The 27,700-nt window shown below is 38.2% G+C and overlaps 2 protein-coding genes across 2 annotated transcripts in view; one reads left to right on the forward strand and one right to left on the reverse strand.

The window, feature by feature from the left end:
- The window catches only part of Hs6st (heparan sulfate 6-O-sulfotransferase), an 88,565-nt gene that overhangs the window by 28,053 nt on the left and 32,812 nt on the right, over nucleotides 1–27,700 (reverse strand). The window lies entirely within an intron of this gene.
- LOC108015958 (phospholipid-transporting ATPase ABCA3) lies at nucleotides 20,622–27,439 on the forward strand. Its single transcript, XM_036817533.3, has 10 exons — nucleotides 20,622–20,958; nucleotides 21,021–21,480; nucleotides 21,557–23,309; nucleotides 23,512–24,879; nucleotides 24,933–25,133; nucleotides 25,189–25,477; nucleotides 25,535–26,170; nucleotides 26,357–26,422; nucleotides 26,490–26,977; nucleotides 27,047–27,439. The coding sequence occupies exons 1-9, from the start codon at nucleotides 20,723–20,725 to the stop codon at nucleotides 26,941–26,943; spliced, it is 5,463 nt and encodes a 1,820-aa protein (XP_036673428.3). The 5' UTR covers nucleotides 20,622–20,722; the 3' UTR covers nucleotides 26,944–26,977; nucleotides 27,047–27,439.

Consider the following 27,700-nt stretch of genomic DNA (forward strand, 5'->3'; position numbering starts at 1 on the left):
TTTTAATTTTATTAATTAGTTTTTTATGTAAAAATATTGTTCTCTTAGCAAAAGGAATTTTTAAAATTACTAGTTTTTTGGAATCACTTAAATTAATTGTCTAAAAGTATGCTTTAAAATTTGATACAAAAATTTATTAGCATACTTTTAGGCTTCTTTATAAGTGATTTGAAAACGACAGTAACATAACCTCAAGTCAATGTACCGCGGACTTCTCAAGTGTTTTTAAATTAATGGACTTAAATCAATGTACAAATGTTTAAATATGATTTTTTAAATCCTAAACATTATTTTTAAAATATTTTTCATTATTTAAAAAATACATCTTGTATAAAAATACAACAAAAAAACAGAAAGAAAGCATATTCATAAGTCGTTGCTGGCTCCTCTCATCTACTGTTTCACACGTGTGGTTGAGTGAACAGGACGACGGCCAACAGCATTTGCATAAGAAGTGACTGATGGCAGTCCGATGGGAGACAGGTGGGAGAATATATATCAAAGGCAAACTTAATTATACAAGCTGCTGGCGAAAAACAAGGGAAGCGGGACGCGCTGGAAAAAAGAAATCCCAATACTGCACGAGCAGCATCAGCAAATCCCAAATCCAATAAATAAGAACAGACGGGGGAAATGCTCTGCCAGGAGACAGCATGTGTGAAGAAGCCAATGAAAAGTCATAATAATAAGCCCGGGGAATACCAGACAAGAGCAACAAATTAATGGAAACCCAGGGGCACAATGTCTGTGGCACATATCAAAATGCTTTTGGCATCCTGCTGAGAGCTTAGACTTTGGTGCGAATAAATGTAATTAAAATGCGAAGCTTTTTTTGTGAACGAAAATGTTGACACCTATATGTATGTCGGGACAGATGATTAATTACCAAAGACAAAGGCTGACTTTGGTTAACATTAAATAAGAGGAATTACACAACTCTGTCTTTTGAGGTATCCGAAAATCATTAGTGTATTGACTTCGATTACAGAGACACAATTTAGTATCTCGTAATTAAGAAGAGCTTCATTAGTACGGAAATTGTACAATGATTGCTTATGTAAATACATCGAGTTACCTGTAATTAGGAAATTTCCCTTGTTTGAGTTTATGTAAGGGAATTATATTACTTATGACCATGTGATACTTCCTTAAAAGTCGATTTACTTATTAAATTAATTTTAAAAATGCTTGGCAGCCTTTACATCATTTAATGTTTATATTCACAAAATGTTCTTGTAGGTAAATTAATTTTTAAAATTAATTTAGTCAGTTAGTCAAAAATAAAGCTTTAGTGGTTGTAAGACAATTGACTAAAAGTCGATTAACTCATTGCATTTAACTATAAATTTCATGAAAACCTTAAAAAAAAAAAGGATCTACAGATCAACAACATTTTCTAAATGCATAAAATATGTATAAAAATATAGATATGCCATATTTGAAATGAATCCAGTCAGTTAGTTAAAATTTTAACCAGTGTCATATGGCCATAACTATTCGAAGACAACCGTTTTCCCCTTCAACTTGGGTAAGTAATCTTTCCTCTAAGAAGATTTCACGCAATTAGTCGTAACCAAAGAAATCTACCCTCAGCCACAGACAATATTAAGCGCTGAGATTTATATTAAAGCGAGTTAGCCTCACCGAACAAATTGCTTTGGCACTAAGCGACGAACGAAACTAATTAAAATCCTAAACTTTACCTGGCTCCCCATGACTATGGGCCAACTATTCTTATAGAAAATCGCTGCCATGCCAACCGACGAACGACAACGGCCCAACTTTCCCTTGATGGGTGGGCGTGGCCAATTTGAAGGCAAGTTTCTCATACAAAAGTTCTGCCTGCAATAATGCCAAAAACAAATGGGAAATGGGAAACAGAAACCGAAACCAGAACCGAAACCAAAAACCAGCGCGAAACTATGTAAAGTTTTTAATCATGGTGCCTGCCGTAGGCGAGCGGGAAATTCAAAATCAAAATCAAGCGGGCTGCAGTGAAAAAAAGCAAACTCGCGATAAGCCAATTAAAATTTACCACAAGTCGGCTTGGCATACACGGCGTATGCGTAACATCGCCGCACGCCCGCAAAACGGAAAAAGCGATTTGGTCAAAGACCATTTTGGGTTTATTAAAATTTCATTTACCACAGAGACTGGCGTGCCCAAAAAGTTTGTTCTGCACATTTTCTCTCCATTTTGGTAAGGTTTTTTTTTATTTTTTCTAGGCTTCTAGTATTGGTTTTCCGTCTACTCTGCTCAGCTGTTCGCATAAGTTTAGTTTTTCGGGGCTATTTTTTAGTATTTGGCGTTGGAAAACTTTTTGCCAAACTAAAGGTGCTTCAAATTTCCCCGTTAAGTCCTCGAAAAAAGTTTTGTGCGCTTTTGAATATCAGCGCCTGCGGTTGAATGCAGCCTTTGCCCACAAATATATACCCTCAAAATTCCAGTAACAATAAATATACCAAAAATTCAAATTCTGTCAGATCCAGCCCCTCGTCACCCCTCATTACACCCCCTTCTGAAAGGGTAGTGAAAGTTGCACAACTACAACAGCTAGGCAAATTTATGAAGGAGAAAGAAGAAAAAATGGTTTGCCCATTGTTCAAAACTTGTTGAAAAGCAAAATCTGAATTGCATTATATATTGACTTAAAACGGTTGAAGGGTCTCAACTCTTAAGGAAATTAATAAATATGATAATAAAATGAGCAAGTATTCCGAGGAAATGGAAGAAAAGCCAAGCTAGTTGGGGAAAAACTTTGCAGTTCGCCCAAAAGGTAAACGAAAATGATTAAACTTCCCTTTTTTTTTGTAGCAGACGAAGCGGAAAATGCCAAGGGTTATTCAAATTTTTGGTTTTAAATAAAACAAAAAATCTTTCTGGTTTGGTATAAAACTTTAATTTAATTTAAAAGCTCAATGAAGTTGAAATAAATTCCTTTGGTAATCAATATTAAATTAGTTTTGTGCGTAATCTGCCTTTTTTTGCTTGAGCAATTTGTAGTTTTCCATATGCCATTGAGCATTTCTGGTGGTCAGGAAAATTCAATTAAATTACTTTTCTTTATAGCCCTTCAGAAACCATGTTCGAATTGTCAAAGGACCTTTTTTGCTGGGCTGCCAAACCAGTCGAGTGTGTGGAAAAGCGCAGCAACAAGGAACAAAAACAGAGTCATATCAAATAATGCACATTTCCGCTTCCGCTGCGAAAATGTCGAATGTCGAACGTTGAATGGCGAAGACAGCAAGGACATGCTTCAATATTGCCTCTGCTCGCTTTTCGCAACCGGCAAGTGTTTCAAAATAAACAAGTTCAGTGTAAATTGCCTCGGGCAGCGGCTTTTGACTTGACTATATATAGTATGATACTACCATCATCGCTGGGCTCTGCCATTTTCTTCATCAAGACAAACAGTTGTTGGCTGCTTGGAAGACATTAAGAAATCAACTTTAGACGCCAACGCGCCTTTTGTTATGGCTACAGCTACAGTATGTGTGTTTTGGCACTTTGTTTGCTGTTTTAGTCCTTTGTCCTTGGCTTGCTTACCATCCTCTTGGCCCATCCTCGGTTATTGTAAATTTCCCCGACGAAAAGGACGACGAAAATCTACAACATAAACATAAAGTTATTATATAAATATGAAGTTACCAAACGGCAAAAAGTGGCGTGGGCGGAACAGCTAAACGGGGTGGCAAACGTTTTCCGCCTCGAAGAAAACTTTCTTTCCCTTTTTACTGGTTAGGGTTTTGGTCCGGAATTTTTTCATCTTCTTTCCCCGATTCTGCGGGTTCTTGGTTTCTTCGGTTTGGGTCCTGTCAGGCCATGATGCAGAGGCTTTTGAATTATGCGGCAGATTAAGTCCCAAGTGCATGCCTTCTGAGTTTATTTAGCCCCCGCAAAAACCAAAGAAATCTTTCGGCCAAATGATGAATGGCTATGGAATTTTTGAATTGTGTTGAAAGGTTCATTAGGGCCAACATAACGATGGCAAATAAATCTCTTAGGGTTTACTTAAAGGCTTATTTCGTTGTATATAACCAGCTTAATTCAAAAATCAATTTAACTCTTTGATCATTCTTTAAACCTCGTTGATGTTGATCCTTTTTTATCGTCTGAAATTGAACAACAATTCAGTTCTTTGTTTTTATATCCACAGGACTTGTGGGAAAAATCCGGTTTTTTCTCCTTTAACAAAACGCTACAAAGTATTCAATTTAAACAAACCAATTTGACAATGCAGGAAAGAGGCAGACAGTAATACCAGCAGCAACACCAGAAACAAAAGCCTCGCCGACGCAGAACAGATATATCTGGATGTAAATGTATGTGCACTATATATAGTTTCGGATAAAATCCATGCATATGCGATTGCGGACAGGGAATGCTGAGGGGGTAGTGTGTGGAATGGGTGGTAGGTGGCGGTAAACGCGACCGCAGAATAAACAAGAACAGAAGCTGCAACAAAAATGCCGACAGTGCGAGACAAAAGCAGGGCAGGCTAAAGCCATTACTCATACGTCATGTGGCACCGGGCAAAAGGGAATTTACTCGCACAAATACAAAATTCATAAAAAGCAACTAAAGCGCCGGGGTGCAAAAACAACAGGCAGTGCACTACGTTTGGGGGATTGGCAAGTGGATCAGGGCGGTAGGAATCCCGATCCCCCAACCTCATCCTACAATTCTCCCCCCGGTGGGATTTCTGTATCGTGCAGTATTCGGTTTCCCTTCTGGCTTGGCATTATTTCTATTCCCCAATTACAGTCGTTGCCAGGACAACTTCTTGATTTTCGCACCCTTTTTACCGCCCCAAAAATGTTTTGGGGCTTTCCTCTGCGTCTGTGTTGCGTTTAACCACAAATTAAATTATCTGACAATTTACAACTGCGTGCAGCATAAAACCATGTCACACAGAGCTCTCCCCCGGGAGTGTATAACTCACCCACAAATTATACCCTTCAATTCCACACGCTTAGGTTAAAAGAGAACTTGTGGCAAAACATTTTTGTAAGCACTGGGAATTGAAGCACAAACATGGACTTGTTTACCCAGAGCATCGAGTTGGAACCATACCTGCAAAGAAAAATAAAAGAGATAAACTTTAATATATGCTTGCCAAATAAACCAACAGCAAATAAATAAACCTCAATATTGGAATTGATGAAATGAAAACCAATCGTAATTGATTATTCTGTGTTATTCAAAAATATATCTTATTTATTTATTTGTTAAAATTGATAGAAAAGTTTACAAAACAATGACTAACATAGGGGGTGTAGTGCTATATAAGTTTCATATGAAAATGCCTTCACTTTACTGTTTTACAACGTATTTAAAAAAAAAACACAAAAATATAAAATTTATGGAATATGCTAGTCATTTTCATTTTAAATGTGTGTATCCAAAGTGTGCAAAAAAAATCATAAATGGTAAGAATGTAGAATGTTTTTACCTATAGTTTATTATAGTCAATATACTAGTCAAACGAAATAGCAAAATAAATTGATAAATACAAGACACTCTGATTAGGTCTCCTTTCTAACCCACCAACAATGAGTGATCAATCAAAACCCCACATCCAGACACCACAAAAAACTAAAATGCAGCAAATTTATCTGTGAACATGATTTTAGGCATTTGCAGCACGTAGCTGACAACCGAAATCAGGAGAGTAAATAAATAAAATATTTATTTACGTAGGGATATACGGAACCCCTCCACAGCCCACAGAATCAAACGCCAGCCGGAATTGACAAGGACGTTTCCTAAATGATTTCTTCCTGGTTATGTCAACAGGGATTCGCCAGCCTCCCTAATTGCCAAGTATTCATCACACGTGCGTCCATGCGAGTAAACGTGACAGATGTCTGGCCATTTATGTACAAGGAGTTTAATCGAAATAGCAGGGGAATATGGAGAATCCTTGCTGGGTTTTTGGTAAGAGATTCGCTTTAAGGAATCCCACCAATAGGATTATAATTCTCTTTAGACAGGGCACCAATCGTAATGCGTTTTCCTGGCTCAATCTTTTGGGAAAGACCAAGGACAAGGAGGTGAAATGAAATAAAAACGGGTGGCTAGCATAGTGGAAAGATTTTGGCCCAGTTGCTTGCCAGAAAAGTAGAAAGCGAGCTTCAGGAGAAGATTGCTCCTGCTAGCATTTAGATAACTTGGCAAGTATCTCGACTCAAACGTTGAATTATGGGCAAGGACTTGGGCTTGGGATCCGGCTCCTAGGATATATGTGCGTTTGCAAATGCATTTAATATTTTATAGGTAACACATAGCTAAGACCTTTTCTCACAATATATATCCCAAAAAGTAGGCTATATATTTGCCATTATCCGATGAGCAGCTGGGGCAAAATGCATTCATTTATAGATGTCAGGGAATAATCGACAGAGCTTGGGATAATCCCCCTCGAGGAGACTCCGACTCCGTCGTCCACTCCACGACCTATTTGATTCCGGGTAAGCGGCTTATCCGGAAAACAGCAAATGGGATGATGTACGACCAAGTGGAGCTCATAAACTTTGCGGGCGTCGCAGCAAATCCATTTGCAACCTTGTTTACGCTGCGTATGGGTAACAAATCAACGGAGCGAGTGGCACGGCGCACTACTCGGAACTACATAGTGCAACCGCAAGCAAAATGCCTGATTGGCAACATAAATCAGAGAGGACAGGCACTGCCGCAGCCGCAGCCACAACACCTGCCCCGCCCCCTTTTTCGTTACGCCCCAATCCGCCTGACAGCCCGACAGTTGCAATGCCCGCAAAATAGTATCCCCAAAAAAGCCCCGCGAAAAACAACAAGAAAGGCGAGCGGGCATCATATACCAAAGCATGAAATACCCTCCCCGCTACATGATATAGTGATGTGGTTTATGTCAACCCTAAAAGCCCAAAAGAAACATGTAAAATATAAAGTTTTGTCGAAAAACAAACGCCCTTAACAGCGAATTTTATTTTGATAGAAATGAAACCCTTAAAAGGAAGAAGATACACATAAATTGAATATATTATTTACTATCAGTTATGTTCTAATTTTTACTATAGAGAAATTTTGATACGCCTTGTACTATATTAAACGCCTCGTGGAAAAGTTTTGGCAATATTGTTATATCATCTGAACCTTTAAATAAATAGGATATTAATTTAAATAGTTTTATCTAAGAAAGTACTTTTAAACCAGTTAAATATTAACTTTTGTGCATATGGAATTCTAGTAAAATAATTGAAAGTGAAAAACGTAAGGGAACTGTAAGTCTTTTTTGACTAGTAACTATCTAATTTTAACTCTAGTAAGATACTTGAAAGTGAAAAACGTAAAAGAACTGTTAATCTTTTTTGGCTAGTAAGTAACTTTTTAAGCTGACTGTTAATCTATTACCTTATAAGCAATTAATATATCCTAAATAATATTAATCTATTATATCTTTACGAAAAGGATACAATGCCAGGGCTCTACCAGATCTCAAATGATATTGGTCTCATATGATACCTTTTGGCAGGGTATGACAACTCTGTTCTGCACACATGCCACCATCGACGTGGCAGAGTGGCAACATAATGAACACAGCTTCGTGACGCGCTTTTTGGGCAAGTTGCAGCTGCAACCAGGTGGCTACCCCGCCCCACACCTTAATGCCCCCCAAATCCTGGCCAGCTTCATGGAGCACATCGCGGAACGCCTGTGACACAAACGCTGAATGACTTCGTTAGCGGCACATGCACATACGTACACACAGAGAAAGCTGTCAAACTTATGCAAAACAGGGCAGAGGGACAGGTGAGCAGCCACTGACAAAGTGAGCAAGATATCCAGGGCCGGAGGCAGGTGAGTCTGCAATCCGTGCGAGTTCAATTGAGCAGCAAATTGTCATGGCAAATGTTCAAAAAAAAAAAACATATATATGTATGTATGTATAGGAAAGTGTGACGATGGAGAGGAGGTGGGGAGTTTGGTTTGCAAGCGACAAAATTGTTAGCACAAATAAATGGCAAACTGCAGAAAGTCAAACTGCAACGTGAAAACGTTTCAAATTTATTGCGCCAACCTGCGCTATTTGCATTCACTCCAGTCCTCCAGTGGCCCCTTTTTAAGGTTTATGGGGGAAAAACGGTTTGTGGTGGGAATTTTTGGCTATGGAACTTGGTTTTCTCTAAGCTGCTTTTATTCTATTGATCACTTCTTTTTTTAAGTTTTTTTTTACCTTACAGGAGGGAGTTTGAAGTAAATTTAAAAGCTTCTGCTTTCGAAAATCTATCTTATATATCCTACATTTTAATTCATACAAACTAGCAATCTCAGGCGAAAGATTTTGTGTCACATTTTCGAAGATTCCGTTTTGTGTTATTTATTATTTAAGGAATATCCTAAATGTTGATAAATAGTTGAGCTACCATTTCCCAACTTTACCTGACTTCTTTATATAATTTGAAGGATTTTTTTTTTGTTTATGAATAACATACTTAAAATTTATTAAAATTAATTGTAAAATATTTGAGTAGCTATTTAAATAAAATAAAATAAAATAATGGCATACATGTATCAAAATTTGATAAAAAAAATATTTAAGTCTTCCCTTCTCTTAAAATTTTAGCTTCAACTTTTTTAATACCTAAAGTTTTAAGCTTTTCCGGAATTTTGTAGCTTGATAGCCGTGTAATCGTTTGTTTTCTCAGATATTTCGGGGTTCTCTGAGTCCATTGTTCCTTTCGTAAGAATCCAAATTAAAAGGAGCTTAAAAAACTTCACTTGTAGCAGGTGAATGTCTTTTCACGTGAAACTGAGAATCCGAAGGACCTGATGGAGGGCAAGAAAAGCGCAAGAATACGACAACTGAGGCACGTGTATCCTTAATTCCGCATCGCCCCTTTTCGAACTCAACTGTTCGATTACCCAAACTTCGATTGGCGATTTTGCTCGCTTTTTGTGCTGCCGTTACACCTTTTTGCCGCATGCCGCACTGATTTGCATGCTGTTCGCTTTCCGCCGCTTGTTTTTCCGCCGATTTAGCAGGACTGCCCCCGAATTTCCCGTGCCACCTCGATTTTCCCCTGCAACTGGTTTCTAACGAATTTGCTCTGCTACTTGCAAATTGAGTGAGCCTCGTTCTCGGTTCCCTTAGCCAACCCAATTCAGTTTCTGAACTGCCGAAAGTATTTGCTTTAGTTTTAGCCCAAGTTTTATTTATTTATGTCCCTTGGCTGGGGCGTATTTGCTGTAGGAAATTTTTGGTGTGTAAATTAAAATGCAACTCAAGTTGAATTCTGCTTCAATGTGGGTTAGGCAAAGTCTGGCCTCAACTGGAGCTGAAATGAAATGGAAATGAAAATGTTCCCATTGCTCATTGGTGGATGTGCCCAGTAGCGTAGTTCCCCAGTTGGTCCTTGTGTAAGCACTTGTGCGGTTCAACAATTAAAACGAAGCGTTATCCCCCATTTTCACCCCCAAACCCCAGCTCAGATGGTCCTGTTCCTGGTTGTCGTGGGTTTGTCGGTATTTACCCATGTGTACGTGTGAATCTGTACGAAATGTGAGCTTGTTGTTCTTTCTCCTCTGCTCTGGATATATTTTTTTTAGAATTTTTTCCCATCTTTTTCACTTGTTATATATGTGAAAGTGCGGAGAAAAACAGAAGCGCAGCTGTGCGTCAACTACATTCCTGGCAGCCATCAGAGGCTAAGGGGAATTAGAAATATTGCAAGGAAAGGAGTCTCTCAATGTGCAATTTTTTTAATGCACTCGCAGAAGGAAAATAAGGCGAGGAAAATGTTCAATCACTGAAATTGATTGGATGGGTTCTAAGACTGTCACCTCGAGTGCTGATTTGCAGCCTTCATCCCCATAGAGAAATACTTTAAAATAATAACCAAAGGGAGATATAAAACAAATCATTATACAAAAAAATCTTTTTACTTTTTAGAAACTCAAATGCTCATCTCCGTCCATTTACGTGCTTCAAACTTTCTCAATTCAAATTCTCCATATTTACTTTTCAGCCATTATCCACCCTGAATACTCATATCAATTCAAAGTAAATATGCTTCAAAAAGCTCATTGCCGAAGTAAAGCCATTTTTGTTCAAGGGTTCAAGGGGATGTGGGTTATTCAATATGCTTGGCCAGGAAGGTTGGGTTTCGTGCAAGGAGTCCAAGGAATACTATAAAATTTGCCTGATAATCCAATAAAGTCAACGAGGAGCATGGAGTGCCACTCGACTAACTGCTTCATTGATACGCACAAGCCGCAGACAGTGGCACAACCGCCCACACACAAATACAGTGTGCACACTTGTGACAAAACCAGATGGAAGTCAAACCGCATTTATAAGTCGGCACAGACGGGCCACATAGTGTAATAATGCCTGCCGCTGAAGGAGTCTCCCAGTGTCTGTCCTGTTGACATTAGATTGTGTTTAAAGTGGTAAAGCACACACATAGGCATTAGGGTGGACCTCTCAGGGCTACACTTAGTAGCTTATTTAAATATTTTGTTACATTTTCTTAAGTTCAAAAACACCTTAATTTAAGCAATTGGGTTTTCTTGATAATTTTCCGTATTTGTGAAGGGTTTAAAATTATTTGCTTTACTTAAAAATACCAATACTTCTCCTAAGAACTACGAAGGTGTCTAAAACATGGCTGCATTTATGAATCAATATGAAGCGTTTTTTTCTGCATACTTTTAGACACATACCTTAATGTTACTTCAAAGGCTTAAAATACTTGTTAAAGTGAATGTTTTACTACACAAAGAGAAATATTCAAACACATTGTTCTTAAAATGAGAAAATTCGTTCTTGAAAACTGTGCAAGCAAATTATGAGCTCAGTTTCAGAACAAAACGGTGAGAAGGTACAAGTAAAATAGAGTTTATTCAACCTTTTTGTGATAAGTATACATTACTGACAAGAGCATTATCTTAGTTGTTGCGATGAACAATAAAAACACCGCCAATTCAACTTGATTAAAAAAAATTAAGAACTTTTTCATCTTAATAAATGTTGTTTTATTTTTAAGAACATTTTCATCTCAGATGAGAACGTCAGTGTGCTCTCTGTGTACTTTTTGAGCATTATAATAATCTTGCCATCAGTAAATATACAACCTTTGACAACTTAATAAGGCACCGTAAATATGACTCTAAAACTCACTTTCCACCCTGAACCACCCTAAGCACACGCATGTATTCATTCGAAGCCTTGGAAATTGTCAACTTACATATTTATGCAATGGCGGGATCACATGCCACATTGTCGCATACTTTGTGGCAGGGATGTGAGTGCGTGGAAGTTTGTGTTTGACAATCGTTTGCTTAGGTTCCCTAACCGGTTTTTGTTGTTGGGGGAAGCGGATGTCTAAATGACATTTACTCAATTTGCGCGCAATTGATTTTTCCTTTAGCCCTCGCATAAAAAACAACGCAGGCAGGCATAAAAAATATAAAATAAATACGTGACTTTTAGGGATATCAAAAGTATAAAATGAGCAGCGGCAGCAAATAGGGGAAATAAAAAAGGCCAAAGTCGAACCACTTCGCCATTGAACCCCATTCAAGGAGCGCCTTTTTTATTAACTTCAGACAATTTGCTCGTGCTCCTCGCTTTTTTTCTATCCGCAATATGTTGGCTGGCTGACTGACGTTAAGGGTCTTAGAAGTTGGGTGGCAACCGGGGCTGATTGTAGTCGATATAATCGCACATTATTGACACATTATTCTAGTGGCACTTGGCCCACACTTGACAGCCATGGCAACTCTTCGTTCCCTTTGATTTTATTTATATATACTTTTCACTGGCCTTTTCGCTTTAATTCGCCTATACATTATTTAATACTTTATTTCAATATTTATAATGATTTATGGTTAATATTTGAGCAGACATATGTTGTTCATACATTGGTCATCAATTATAATTATGCAAATTGGTATTTTTTTCCACAATAAAGGGAGTACAATAATTGAAAGAAGTTACGCATGACAGGCAGTTGATTCGATAATTTGATGCCAGTGGCAATGCGAATTGTATTATTAACCTTATTAATTTCACTGCATCATTTATGTATATTTAATGCTTGCATGATTTCCGACAGAAATAAAATTAAAAAACAGGGTATTTTTAAAACGAATACTTAGCAATTTTTCACCTCTACCATTAATTAAATGAATTGCAGTTTGTAGGTTGAGAATGTGTGACATGGCAATTAATGCGACGTAAATCAATTGGTACGTGTTAATTAATGTGACGTGTTTTGCATTTAAATAAATATCTCACAATTGTATTACAGCGAAACAAAAAACATTAACGAATGCTAGAAGTGTGCTGAACAACTGGCAGAAAGTCAGCAGACAAAAAAAGCCATAATTGAATTTTTATCTGCAGCAGCAAAACAAGGAATGAAAACATGGCACAAAAGCGCTAGAGAAATGATCGAAATTCGATTCAATGAACAAGAAAACTGAAAGGGGCCGTGGGCATCATACATATATATCAGCCGAAAAGCAGGCAGCATAACTTCCAAAAAGTTGTGTAGTTAAAGGCATCGCATGGGGGCACATGCAGATACAGATACTGATACTACCAATACGTGACCCACTTGGCAGGCTCTGCAGAGGAGATACAAAATTGATACTAGGAAGCACATCCACATCCGCATCCTCCTCCTCCGACTATTTATGCATGCAAAATAGCAATAAAGTATAAATGTTTCAAACACTTTTGCCCCAATGCGTAAATGGCAGGGGGAATCGAGTCCAAACCTAATGAAATTGGCAACGCTGTGACCTGACCTTTCAACCTTATTGATTTACGGAGCAGGGCAGCATCCATAATCGTATAAAAACACTGTACCACAAGCATCAGATATTTCTCAAACCCGCAAAACTTTCTACTCTCTTAACTCAATCTTAATTAAGTTTTAAATGTTGACCTGAAAATAAACACCTTTCGGTCAACTTTTTATTAGCCACATCATCCGAGTAACGAGCTCTTAAGTTTTTTATTTTTTTTTGTAGAGTATGCAAAACTTTACACTCCATTTGGCGCATTGGGGATAATTGAGTGAAGCGGTGGCGGATGGATGGCAGGAGTGTTTAACGAGCTCTCAATAATTTGACATCATTTTGCTGTAAGTAATCCTCCTGCTGGCTGCCACATGCCCCATTTAATTTGCAGGGAAAATATGAATATTTAAATTTTTATTGCCAGTGCTTCTAATTGCTTTTAGTTTAATTGCTGTAAGGATGCCTCTTTTTGGGACTTGTGTGCTGAGTGGTAAAGGATTTGAGAACTGTGCTCTGTGCGAGAGATTTTGTGAGGGGGTTCGTTTTAATGGAATTATGAGCTTAGGGGCAAAAACCGATTCTAAGTGGAAAATGGAAAATATTCTAGATCCTTGAAAGTTACAAAGTAATTTCCTTAGAGGCGTCGGTTGAGAAACTTAGTCAACGTTTAATGAACGATTAGCCCAAGGACTTGTTCATATTTCCCTATAATGCTCTTGCTTGAAAAGGGAGCACCTTTTCCATCTAAAATTTGTCTCTTTACCATCTTCTGCAGAGATCAAATGCCTTGCGAACCCATCTCGGTAAATCCCCAACTTATTTGTTATATTAAAACCTCTTTCAGAGTTTGGCTGCCTTAGCGTCTCCGCATAAATCAAGCCAAACATTAAATTATGCACACCAAACGGCAGACAAATCCTCCGGCAGGATCTGAGGACAAAGGAATAAAAGCCCAGCGAGAAAGGCGAAAGAGAAATATGAAATGTGCTACAATTATGTGTTTAATGCATAAATCAAAAACTCATTTAAAATGAAATCATGGCTTTCAGCAAATCGCAACAAAAAGTCATAGCAGCGAAGCGCCCTGAAAGCAATTATGTAGGAGGGTCGTGCGAGGGGAATATGTATGAAATATTCAGAAAGCACGACACAACACAACGACGTGTGTATAAGATGTTTGTGAAAGGACATAAATTGAATGCCCGAAGAGTTTGGGGGAGAGCAGCTATTAAAAGTAATGCAGCACTCGCATACACATCGCAATTCAGGGGAGGCCCATGTACGACGTCAAAATACGGGCAGTGATGGCTAAAACGGAAAAAATTAAAGCAAATCATGTACAATAAAAACTGCTCATTAATTATTCAAAGTGCATTTTTTAGGACGCTTAAATAAATTAATTGGTTTTTGGTTAGAATTGATATATGTGATTTAAACACATTTAAAAACAATTTTTCTTTTGTTCAATTTTTTTGTGTTAATATTTCTAAAAATATTTACATATTACCTTTTAATTGTTAAAATTGAAAAGTTAAAATGGTGCTTTCAAATATCAACAATACAAAAAAGTCGGAAAAAATAATTTGTAAATTAAAATCAATTAATACAACCTTTCTGATATGCAAATTCGGGTAAACCACATAAATCACTGTTGTTTTTAAACCTTGAAAGACATTTTAGGTGTTTAAAAGTAGGCAACAATTTTTTTCAAGCTTAGATATACAAAGAAATTATAGTCTATAAGTACTGCATACCTTTAGGCACTTAAGACAACATTTAAATGTAATTTGTGTGGCACCTCCCAATACAATCGTTTTTTAATTACTACATTTTCTATTTTTACAAATCCAAAAATTTTAAAAAATAGGGCCGTCTCGAAAGAGGCCAACTTGCCATCACTTGCCACAGGACTTGTCTGTTGTGCAGGACGAATTCGACTCTGTCAGCATGTCAACTGTCAGCTGCCACTGCTGCTACTCACACGTGAATGTCAGACACTTCAATGGCGCCTCCCCGGGAAACGGGGCAGTTGCATATTCCGACGCCATTGCTGCCCCTTCTGCTGCACTTGGAGCAGCAGGAAGTGAATGGAGCACTCGACAAGACAGGCAACTTCAGCCGGCCGTGGAGTGCGGTGGAGATGAGCAATAGACTTCGCTAAAACGGATATGATCCCATCAAACTGTCTAAGTCTTTCAAGACAAACACCGGAAATAGGCATAGAGAGCTATGCTACCAACACTGGCCCTAATGCCTAAGGTGTCAAAGCAAATAATTTGTATTGTTTTGTATCATTATAAATTCTCTTCATATGTTTTTCGTTAAAGCATGATATGTATATTTTGTATAACGAGGTTCTATTGTCGCGCTGTTTTGGTCTTTTTTTAAATATGTATCTCATTGTTTTTAAGTATTATTTGTTCTTTTTATATACTTCTCATTTTTTATGAGAAAATACATTCTGTATTTTCATTTCGATACTTATGTAAAATAAATATTAAACAGAATGTATGTACCAAGTGACAGCGTTAACCCATATACGTCCGCATAACTCAAAACCCAAAAACTACCAAATAAATTCTCGACTTGACGGGTCGCCGACTCCTCCGAGACTATCTTTAGATAATGCTTTTGGTTCGCCACATGTCAAAGGACCGTAGTGGGCAAACAATTGAAGCTCTGAAGAGTGCGGAGGAGTGTGTCAAGCCAAGTTAAGTGTCTCCTTTGGCCTCCTTTTGGTTTTTGGCCCATGTGCTCTCCAGTGAATGTGACAAGTAGTTGGCTTCATTTCAAAAAGCCATTCGGCCAAATGGCCCAAGCACCGCACAAAGTTGAGGAATTTTAAGTGGAGCAAGTCAAGTGTTCCTCCGCAAAAATGTTTCGACGTCAATTTGATATTAAACAAGTCAAAGCCAATGAGGACAAAGTGGAAATGTTCGAATTGCAATCGCAAAATGCACATGGTCAAACTCGGCATTTGTGCGATTCAATTGTTTTATGCACCAGCATCGAATGTCAGTTTGCTTTTTTCAAATAAATCCAATTTAAAAACACTTCGCAAATTCCCATGAGCTTAGATACTGTGTAAGTGCACTATAATCGCATTTCATATGCATACATAAAGTTATTTGTTTACCGACGAGTGCACAATATCCATTCTAAGCCAATATTGCGCCGTTCAGCAATATTATTTCAATTCAAACACCCAACAAATAGTGTGCAATGCAATTTCTCAATGACTTTGGGTATGTGTGTTTGCTTATTGTGTTTGGATACTTTTTAACACAAACCCCATTGTGAGTTGACTTCGCCCTTCTGAAAGTTGGAAAAGTGCTACTCATATTGATGGCTCCATCATGTTTTTTACTACAAAAATATGTGTGTTCTTTCATCCCCAACAAGAGAAAGGAAAACTCTTTTATCTGGCTGCCTAGAACTTTGCCAGATAATCGCTGGTAATATTTCATAACCATAAAATATCAATTGTTCGTCTACAGTTTTTGGTTTCCCGCGCATAAATTTAAATCTTTAACGACTGCGGGGTGCGCGGAAAGCCGTAGGACTTTCCAGAAGTGACATCAGCAACAGAATTCATGGCAGACAGGCAGACAAGTGTATCGAGGACAAGTGACAGTTATAGCGGCAGCCGTCGTTACAACGCCAGAAACAACCAGCCCTTCAGAACCTCATGGGGGGGTCTACTCTGTACACTGTATGTGTGTCGAGAGGAAGGAACAGCTGCAGGGAAGCATATGCCCGACAATAAAAATGTACGCCTGATTGAAGTTTGGAAGATTGTGATTTTTCACTCGCTGGAGCATACACACAACCATTCGCATCCCCTGCGAAAAACAAAAAAAATAACGGGTGGTTATTTTGCGCTGAATTATTCATAAGGCAAAATCATCTTAAAGTGTTTCACGACCTACTGGTAAAAGCAACGCTTGGTATGCATAGTTGTTCTTTAAACAAAACATAGTTTTCTTATACAGTTTGCAATAATCCTTGATTACAACTCGGATTTATTCAGATCATACATAAACTGGTTGATATTCATAACTGATTTTGAAACCAACACAGTTTGCTTTAAAGAATCCCTGATTAAAATTTGGAATTTATCAAAATACATATTTCAGCTCAAAGCAATTGAATGCTTAACGAACTGCAAAACCAGGCATGAAAATTCCCTATAATAATCCATTATAGAATAAATTCCTCTAAGAGCTAAAGTGTAAGAAAAACGATATTAAATCATTATCGGAAAACACGGAAGCAGCAGCTGAAAGGGAGGTGTTGTAGGACGCAAGCCGTGACAGTTACAAAACATTTTACACGCAATGCAACAGAGACAACAGCCCAGAGACAAGAGTAGAGAGTGGTACTACCAGGGTGGGGGTTTGCTTATAGAGGAAGACCCCACCATCAACGACCAACCAGAGTCAACGATAAAGTTGTCATAGTGTGAAGCGAACAATTCATCAGCGTCAATGTGATAAATTGTACTTCCACCGCACCGAAATTGCTTGAAATTTTTATTCCGAACGCAAAGAGAAGGCATTGAAAGAGGAGAGATGGTATATATCACAAAGTAGAACAAGATAAATTAGCCGTTTCGATTGAAATATAAACAATACAATGCTAACATTAAGCATACGCACAGTGAGCATGTCCATGCTGATGATAAGGCAAAGTAAACTAGAAGTGCGTCAGTAAACTTGCACAAAAATGTTTGTCAAATTCGCCGTTTGAATAATATCTTAAACCGTCTATCTTTTATACCTACGTAATTTATAAAATTTTTTATATTTTTTTAAATTTTCAGATTATGCAACATGTTTTTTAAATATGCAAGTCTCGTTTAAATCAGATAAAGGAGTTTAAATTTATAACTTTTTGTGGGTTTAAGATAATGTGCCATATACTCTATATATATGAAAACCACAGATAATAATCATCAACATGACCGCAAAACCAAAATGGAGGCTAAATGGTTAACACAAAAATCAGTTGACATATTGTTTTTACGTGGCTACCAAAGGTATGTTATATTTTGTAGTATTTACCTTGTAGATTAAAGATTCTTTTCTTTTTAATAATTTAATAGTTCCGCAAAACCTTTTAATAATTCATATTGACAGGGTGTGGAGCTACCCTGTGAGAATTCAACAGAAGCCTTTGAGTAAGCTAGATAATTAAGCTTCAGCTTGAAGGACAGACCCTATGAGTGGCAGACACACTCCGTCTGTGAGCTGGGGGCCATGTCTGAAGTCGCGTTTTGAGGCGCGTCCGACTAACTAACTAAATGGCTGGATGAGTAGACAACAGACACTATGAGACTGATTGACTGACTGACTGACTGGCTAACTGACTGAATGCCTGGCACTGACGACCACACACAATCCTGTCGCCAAAGAACCTTGGGGTGGAACTCGGAGGATTGGAGGTCTGCCACCTTTTAGAAGAAACCACAGCGCGCCTACGAAGACTTTGACTGACAGCTGTTGACTGTTGAAGCGCTGACGACCGCATGCTGTTGTTAACGACTCGTTTTGACATATTGAATTAAAATGCAAAATACCCTGGCATGGCTAAGGAAATTACAGTCACTCAAAATAGTGTACTAGTCGTCTGCAAATATAAATCGAGTTTCCACTGAATCGTTGCTTATCACATTTGCTCCTCCTTTTCCGTTATGTGTATTAATAAATTTGAATACGAGTATTCCTAAAGGGCCTGACAAGATCATAAGCCTGCATTGAATTTAAATGCAAATGGAAAAATTATTTTCCAGGCAAGGGAAAAAACGCAAATGATGCTATTAAAATGCAAACAATTTTTCTCTACTTATCTAAGAATTTACACCAGACAGCAAAGGGAACAAAGATGAAAGTATATGGTACCCACAAGTTATATGCAGTTCTCCTTGAATAGAATCAATTTTGTATTTATTTAACAGTTTTAAAAGTTATTAACATAAACCATAAGTAAGTACATGGAAATATTTTTCTTTTCAGTACAAAAGAAAATAGTTTCCGTTTTCGTACAAATAATATTATTCCTTTGAATTCTTAAAAAAAAAAATGTGTTAAATATACTCCAAATGAAAAGGCCCGCAGGCTGATAGAAGCAAATTGGCGTCCAGTCTGTGGATTATTCTTGCTTATGCCATGCTTTAAATTCTAATTAAATGCAGGAAAGTAAAATATTTTGTTTTAATTATAAACCTGCACGAGTTTTTCCTCATTTCATGGCTGCCTGTGTGTAGGTGAAGCAGACAATTCAGCAGCAATTCCATTTCGACACCACATTTAATGGTCATTTAAGGTAATAAAACTACCTGACTAATACACCTAACCATGGATGTACTTTTTATTTAGCTTCCAAATTAATTGAATTGAGGTGGGGAAGAACCATGGTTTAAAACGGGTAAAAAACACTCCGAAAATTAGTTTCGCTGGCAATGGCCATTCCATTAAATCTACCCATAATATAAAGTAATGGTGTTGAACTAAAAGTAACTAAAATTAATTGCGTTTGAATTTGTATTGAAATAAGCGGTGGAGAGATTTGAGTCTTACTCATAAAGAATAATCCTACAAACAAATTCTAAAATTATAACGCCTAAGTTTCATGATTTAAATTTTAATGGTTTATTTGTGTAAGAAAATGAATAAACCACTAAAATATTTTAACAGTATTAATTCGTGTAACCCTTGAACTTTATGCTAGTCCTGAAATACTTTCCTTATAACCAAGTAACTGCAAAAACAAAGTACTTTGGTTTTTATGAGACTTTCCCAGTGCGGTTTTGGTTAAATGGCAACTAATAACGGCAAAACCAACAATAAACTCAAGCCGAAAACACATAAAAGATACTTATGTTCCCAGGACAATTTATTCATTCGGTTTCATGGGCAAATAAGTGAGTGGATTTCGCTTTGATGTTGGGCAAACGTAGTTGAATCCCGAGGCTCGAATGGCAATAAAAATGAAACTATGCGTTAATTGCAATTCCCAATTGACCACAAAACGAAAACGGGCCCCACAATTCCCAACATAAACTCGACTGGGGCCTTGACAAACGATCGTGGGCGTGTGGCAGTATGTGGCTCGTGGCATAAAGTAGCTAATTACCGTTAGTTATGTTGCCACCCACAAAATTCCGCAATTAATGTGTCTCCCTTTTTGCGGAAAAGAGTGGATGTGTGTTTTTGTAGTCAAAATACCAGCAAATATTCGTTTCGTGGAAATGGAAGTTGTGCGCAGAGCGTAGAAAAGTATGCTACATTTTTGCACTTTGAGAATTTCTGTTTTTGATTATATATTTTTCGTTGAACTTGAATTATCTTTCTATTTGGTACACTCATTACATTTTGAATAAAAGGGCGTATTAAATTCATCGGAAAGAATGTAACAGTTAAAAGAAAGCATTTCCGACCCAACAAAACACATCTTTAAAAGGTTAAACAACTAGTGACGATCGCACCTTCAACATACAAAAATTCTAACGAAAATGTATTATACGATCTACTAAATAAATACACTTTCTTAATTTGTCTCGCTCAGAACGACGCAATACAATATCCCTGTGTATGCAATTATCTGACCATAGAGAAAAAGTTTGTGAGTTAGTATGGTGTGCAATCTCAGAAACAGCGGATTTGCTGCATGCATATCTTCATCCCTCTCGCACTCCCTTTAGTTGAGTAACGGGTATCTAAAAGTCAATACAGTCGACTATAGCGATCTTTCCTTTTCTTTTAAGTTCTCAGAACATTTTTCTCAACTGCAAAAGGATTCTGCTTTCTTTCGAGAAGTGGTCTGACAAGCCAACCCCAGTAAGTCAAGATAAATAATCAAATGACATAGTAAACATTTTCGAAATCAAACACTGAAAACACCCAAAAAACACGGTCGTCTTAGCGGCTGTGGAATGCAAACGCATTCGGGAACGAAAGGAAACTTGACATGTTGTCAAAAGTATCAGTTGCTACTATGGAAGGACATAAAAATACAACTGGGGAGTCGTGTAGAGTTAGCTATGATACTGATACTCACTGCCCTAATGCCCTTGCTGATTACCATTGGCACAAAGGTTGCGAAGTCCATGTTTCCATCCGAGATTGAATTGGAAAAAGCCCCCGGTCCGAAAAATGTCAACACAAGTTCGTAAGTAAATATATATTTTTGGAGGCTTAGTTAAGTAAAGTTTTGTTATTGATCTGTTTCAGTTTTAATGATTTGTACTTTACACCTGAAAATGGGATAGTTGAGCAAATCATTGCTGAGCTTGCTCATAGCATCAACTGCAAAAATTTCGTAGGTTATAGCAGTCTGCGTGAACTTCATATAAAAATGGCACAAAACCAAAAAGCAGTCGGTATTGCGTTCCCCTATGAATGGTTTAGCATTAGTAACTTCCCGGATACGATAAATTTTACAATATACACTCCGGCATTTATAAAAAGAAAGGGTTTTAAATATTTTGAATCGGGCTTCTTATTGATACAAGATCAGTTGTCACAGATATTCATTGAATTCAAGAGCTCCACATTTAAAAATAATTCGAAGGTTAAGATGAATCATTTTCCCTACCCCAGCTATATGCCAAGTCACTATGCGGAATCGACAAAATTCATGACATACATGATGTTAGTATCGTTTTTTTACCCCTGCATAACAATTGCCCAGGTACGGTAAGCTTAATAAGTAGAGTTCCTAAATTGATAATCATATTTATTGTTTCTTTTTTGATATTTTTCCTAAGAACATCGTAGCGGAAAAAGAGCGCCAGCAAAAGGCTATTCTGAACACCATGGGGTTTAAAAACTCTACTCATTGGTTGGCCTGGTATACAAAATCGATGATACTCCTTATGCTATGCTTGTTGATTATAATAATTATTTTTGCCATCGGATCGATTTATGAATTCAGCAATCTGATTTGCCTTATCATAGTACTTATAGTGTATATCCATTCACTCGTATTCTTCGCCTTCTTCGTAAGCTCATTTTGCTTCAAAAGTTCTTGGGCTGCTCTGGCCACACTTTTGCTATACCTCGCAACGGGCATTCCCTTTGTTATTGTGGGTGCTCATAGATCGAGTCTTGCCTCTCAAGTGGCAGCTTCTTTGGGTCTTAACTCTGCTCTGTTCTACATTTTGGATTCCGTGGCCACAATGGAACTGCAAGCGGTGGGAGTCCAGTGGCATACCATGGCCAAAACAGCATCCTATGGCCATAAGTTAAGTATAGTCGCCTACATGCTTATAATGTTCGCAGTTAGCTGGATCGAAATGATCATCTGCTTGTATATAGAGGGTGTGCGACCCGGCGAGTTTGGAGTTCCCCAGGCATGGTACTATCCATGCCAAAAGCGATACTGGTGTCCTCGGCGATATGTACCATCTGTTTTCTACGAAGAACCTATTTTGCCCATGTCGTCCAAGAATAATAGTTTCTCTTTTTCGAGTCCACCGCGACCAACCTGGATTAATCCTCATGATCGAGGCCAAACTGACAGTCAGAAGTCATCGAAATACCAAAGAATTAACGTCGAGGTAAGAAATATCAGCAAGACATTTGGATATCGCGAGGTTGTAAAGGATGTATCCTTTAATATGTACGAGAATGAGATCACTGCCTTGCTGGGACACAATGGAGCTGGAAAGACCACCATCATACTGATGCTCTGCGGTATATTGCCACCCACCTACGGATCAGTGATAATCAATGGATTTGACATTTTTTCAGATCGCAGATTTGTAAAAACTAACTTTGGCATCTGTCCGCAGCATAGTGTGCTTTTTAAGGGCCTCAGTGTGAAGGATCATATTTACTTCTTTAGTCGCGTGAAGGGCTACCAAAAACCAGAGGCTAGGATGGAATCTGATTTGTACATCGGCAAACTAAACTTGGTGGACTATAGAAAGCGTGATGCCCTAAAACTATCTGGTGGCAATCAGCGGAGATTGTCTTTGGCCTGCGCTCTTTGCGGAGGTTCCAAAATAATACTCTGCGATGAGCCATCTACGGGTTTGGATCCCAGGGGGCGCCATGATTTCTGGCGTCTATTGCAGAAGGAGAAACTTGGTCGCACCGTCCTGGTGACTACCCATCTCGTCGAGGAGGTTGAGATCCTTGGCGATCGCATCGGCATCATGACCGAAGGACAACTGCGGTGCTACGGTCCTTTGGGATTCCTTAAGCAGTCGCACAACACCAGCTACACACTTTCCTGCGAAATGGCTCCCAAAGCCAATGTGGATAGGGTGACGGAGCTGGTAAAACGCTATGTGAGCACAGCCACATTTGTAATACGGGGATCGGATGTCAACTACAAGCTGCCACGAAACAAGATTGACAAATTTTCGGATTTGTTTCGTCAACTGGAGAACAATAAAATGACCCTCGATATCATTAGCTATGGCTTGATGGATACCGGTCTGGAGGAGATCATACTAAATCTGGACGCGAACCAAGAGCCACGCTTTAGGGGTGGATCAGATGAAGATGAAAAAGGTAAGACTATGTCCTTGATTTCTTTTTATAAAATACCTGACAAATATATCATAAGGTGCCGGCAGAGATCAGGCAGTATCCTTTTTATACTCTATATTCAACCCAGTGCTTTAAATTATTTGCATAAATCTGTTTTATTATAACTCTTTTGCTTAACTACGACCTTAATAAACTTAAAACAAAAGTTGTTTTTGTTTTGCAGAAAAAGTAGATTCTGGAACCCAAACTATGTATTCAGCCCTAGCAAAAACAAGAGGAGCGCCACAACCACAGGCAGAGATACAGCTACAACCGATTATAAAAAAGAAAGAAAAGAAACCGAAAAAGAAACCAGAACGGGAAAGAAAGCCAGAGCCGGAAGAGTCCAGAAAGCCGCCAGAATTAAAGCCGAAACCTTTTGAAAGACTTAGGATATTGCCCAGAAGAAAAGGGACCTGTATGAGCAAATGGCGCGCCATGATGATCAAGAAGGCCCGTCACACAGCCTCTCATGTTCTCATGTTTGTTTTAATCCTGATCATACCACTTATATATTTTTTCTTAGTCATTGTGACCGGCGGTTTAGAAAAAGATAGCCAGATATCAATAATACCCACTGTGTTCCCATTGTCATTGGACTATTATAACTATGATGAAATGATCATCTTACTCAAAGTGAATAAGGGTTTAAATGAAGAAAGAGGGAAAGCCTACGAGGAATCGGTCGGAGAAGCTGCAACGGTTCGAGAGATAGACTCAGTTTTTTCGTACCTTTTCGAAGCACCACCAATAGTTCGCCGCGATATAAAGCGAAGATTTGTGTGTGGTGCTTCCTTTAATGACTCCTCGCTAGTCACAGCATGGTTTAATAGCGATGCCTTTGAACACTCGGCACCCATTGCATTGAATCTGGTTTATAATGCCCTGGGAAAGGTGGAGATTGGCAGCAGTTTCAACATTTATGTAAGCAGAGGTCAAATCGAAGATTTCGTTGTGAAACACAAAACAAACACTAAGGCATGGGTAAAGCATAGGTCAAAACGACAGGATGATGTTGATTATGAGGATTATGCAGACAACGAAATTCAAGAAAGTGACGATTATATCCTAACTGAAAAACCACCGATGGGTCCAGCTGATACTGATTATGAGAGACCGGCTCCTAAGCCTGATTTAACATCTCATATGCCTATTTCAGAATCATCATTAGTATTATATAATGAAAAGGATAAAATGTATCTTATCTTTGGTGCCATTATTATAATAACAGCATATCTTGCCTTAGCCCTAAGTATTTTTAGCTTGTTGGTGACGGAGGAACGTGTGAAGAAAATAAAATGGCTACATGAAATACAAGGATTGCCTCCGTCATTCTTTTGGTTGTCCCACTTCGCTTGGGATTTACTGATTTTTTCTATCTTTATGCTGGCCCTATCCCTTGCTCTATACAAGGCTACAATCTGGTACCATGTCTTAATCATGCTTCTACTTATTGGTTTCGCCTGCTTGCCTTTCGTATACGTATGTAGTTTGATGTTCAGAAAGCCAACCACTGCGTTCTCTATAAATTTTACGATTATAGCGTTTACGGGTAAGGACTTATCGATAAGTACAACAAATATTATATTTTACGTTTTTTATTAGGTGGAATACTATTTTGCGCTCTCTACTTATTAAGATCAGCTTTTGGTAGCAGCTTATTTGTAATTTTTCCAATGTACGTTGGTGCCTTTGGCCTTTTTAAATGTCTTTCATGGCGTGAATATTGCGAACGAGAAATACTTCCTCCGATCGATCAGCTTGAGTGCAATTTCGGAAGCTGTAATGTATTCTGCGCATGCAAACGTAAGTCCAAGTTTCCATTTCAAATTCTTAATAATAATCATTATATTTGCTTAAGCGGAAAATAATTGGATAGAGGTTTGGCTACTGCTAATTCATGGCTTTGTCTGGGTTTTCTTTCTGTGGTTTTCGTCGTATGCACGCGATCTTATCCACATTTTCACATCTAGGAAGTCAAACAGAAATTGGAATTATTTCGACAAAGACAACAGGGTGCTCGACGAGGAAAGAAGAGTGGCCCTAATACCGAGCTACGAGCACGAGGAATATCCACTTATTGTGGATCAGGTCCAAAAGAATTACTTTCGCACCAAAGCCGTCAGATTAGTGTCATTCGCGATAAAACCGTAAGTATTGTTTGTTTTAGATGATATCCCAAATTACTTTACACCGAGTATCAATAGCGGTGAGTGTTTCGGCCTTTTGGGATCCAAGGGAGCGGGAAAGACATCCGTTTTCCGGATGATCGTGGGCGAGACCAGGATGTCGGCTGGTAATATCTACGTAAAGGGCAATAGCTTGCGGGAACACAGGAATGTTGCCAAGAAGGAAATGGGCTACTGTCCTCAGTTCGATACTCTTCATGGCTTTCTTACCGGCCGCCAAACACTCAAGATCTATTGCCTGCTAATGGGAGTGCCGAAATATGATATCAAGCTGGTCTCAGAGCAGTTGGCCTACGACTTTGGTTTCTATAACCAACTGGACCAGAAAATCCACACATATAGTGGCGGGACTAGGAGAAAACTAAATGTAGCCCTAGCTATTAATGGCGGGTCGGTGATTGTTCTGGATGAGCCCAATAATGATGTCGATCCCACGACCCGAAACTTCTTGTCGCATAAGATTGAGAGCGTGTGCAAGGGTGGAAGAGCCGTACTTTTGACCACCAACAGCATAGATGAGGTGAATGCCATGTGCTCGAGGGTCGGATTCTTGGTGGCCGGCGAGATGAGCTGCATAGGGTCGTTTCAATCGGTGCGATCAGAAGTTACTCATATCAATGTGCTAAGGGTTAAATTGAAGTCAAAACCGGAAGAGTGAGTATTTGTTAACAGTTAGTAATTCGCGAAAAAAATTCGCTAGTGATAGCATAAAATGATCGATGGTGCCGAACACTAAATTGGCTTATATTATATTGCTGATATTATATCATTATTATTTGATCGTTGTTAATTTTTCGTTACTATTATCACATTATTAATACCTTTCTGCCTTACTTACAGACAAAAGAAAGACATTAAGAAATTCAAGGCTGATATGCAAAGGCTCTTTCCTATGGCAAAGTTACAGTAAGATCTAATTCGAACTGTTCTAATTGGCGATCATTATCTAATCGAAATTTTTTTTTATTTTAAGGGAAACACTGGACAATTATCTTAGATATCACATCCATAAGAATTCTGCAACATTGTCCAGCCTGTTTTACCAAATGGAACTAAAACGGAACGAAGGAAAGTTGGAAGACTACTCAATATCTCAGGCTTCTTTGGAGCAGATTTTAATGGAACTAAATGACGTGGATTCTGTGGTGCTCGTAGACTCAGATACTTCTGAAGATTCTGACGAGGATAAAGAAACAAATACCGTCAGCAGAAAGCCAAGTCAAAAGAACGTGGTTAAAGAGAAAGCAAAGGAAGATGCCAAAAATAAAGAAAAAACCAAACAGAAAGGAAAAAAAGAAGAAAACAAAAAGATGGGAAACAAAAAAAGTGAAAAGCCCATAAAGAAAAGACCACCAACATCCTCTGAAAGTACTGATAGTGATGAATTCGTTCCAGAAAAGAGTGAAGAACCAAGGAGATGGTTTTAAAATTGGGATATGAAAACCAACCTCTGAGGATTTCGTAGGTCTTTGTATTTTTTTCCAGTAAGACAAGAAGTATTTATATTTTATCACACTCTGACTTTCATAGCTCTAAAACAAAGTATCGGGAAGCGGAGCAGTCGACCGTATTTGTATTCATTAAGGAATTTCCGCAAGTTTTCCTGCGTTTTCTTTTTCCTTTATCCTTTTGGTCCTGCACTTTGACTTTTTGGTGTGCCCGGCTGCGTTCCGAGGGCAACGGTTGATTAAAATGTCAAATGCCTTGCATATTTTAAATGCCTTCGTGTCAACCCCAGAGGAAAATTCATCCCAAAATTGTGGCTCAAGTTGAAAACCACCAAGGACCTTACAACGGGGCAATTAAGGATGAGAAGGCCTCAGCAGTAACCAAGGACGAATCCCACATTATAAGAATTGCGCATGTTTAGATGTCAGGTGTTTAAGCATTACATACCTGTATATTATTTGTACTAATATTTGGTTTCTAAATATTTATGTAACACTTATAAAGTTAAAAACGTATCATAAAATTAAGATTTCAGTGGGGGGAAAAAATGATTGAAACTGGGAAAAAGGTGTATGGAATAATAATAATATTTAAGACAACGGCTTTGCCAATTGCCTGATTTAGTCCATTTTTGTACCCTTTCCTGTTTATTACCATTATAATAAGGATTCCTTGGGTTATTACCTGAAACGAGAAGAGAGAAAATAGAAAACATCAGATTAGTTGCATTGAAGC

Source organism: Drosophila suzukii, chromosome 3 (assembly GCF_043229965.1).
Source record: "Drosophila suzukii chromosome 3, CBGP_Dsuzu_IsoJpt1.0, whole genome shotgun sequence".
NCBI classification, from domain to species: domain Eukaryota; kingdom Metazoa; phylum Arthropoda; class Insecta; order Diptera; family Drosophilidae; genus Drosophila; species Drosophila suzukii.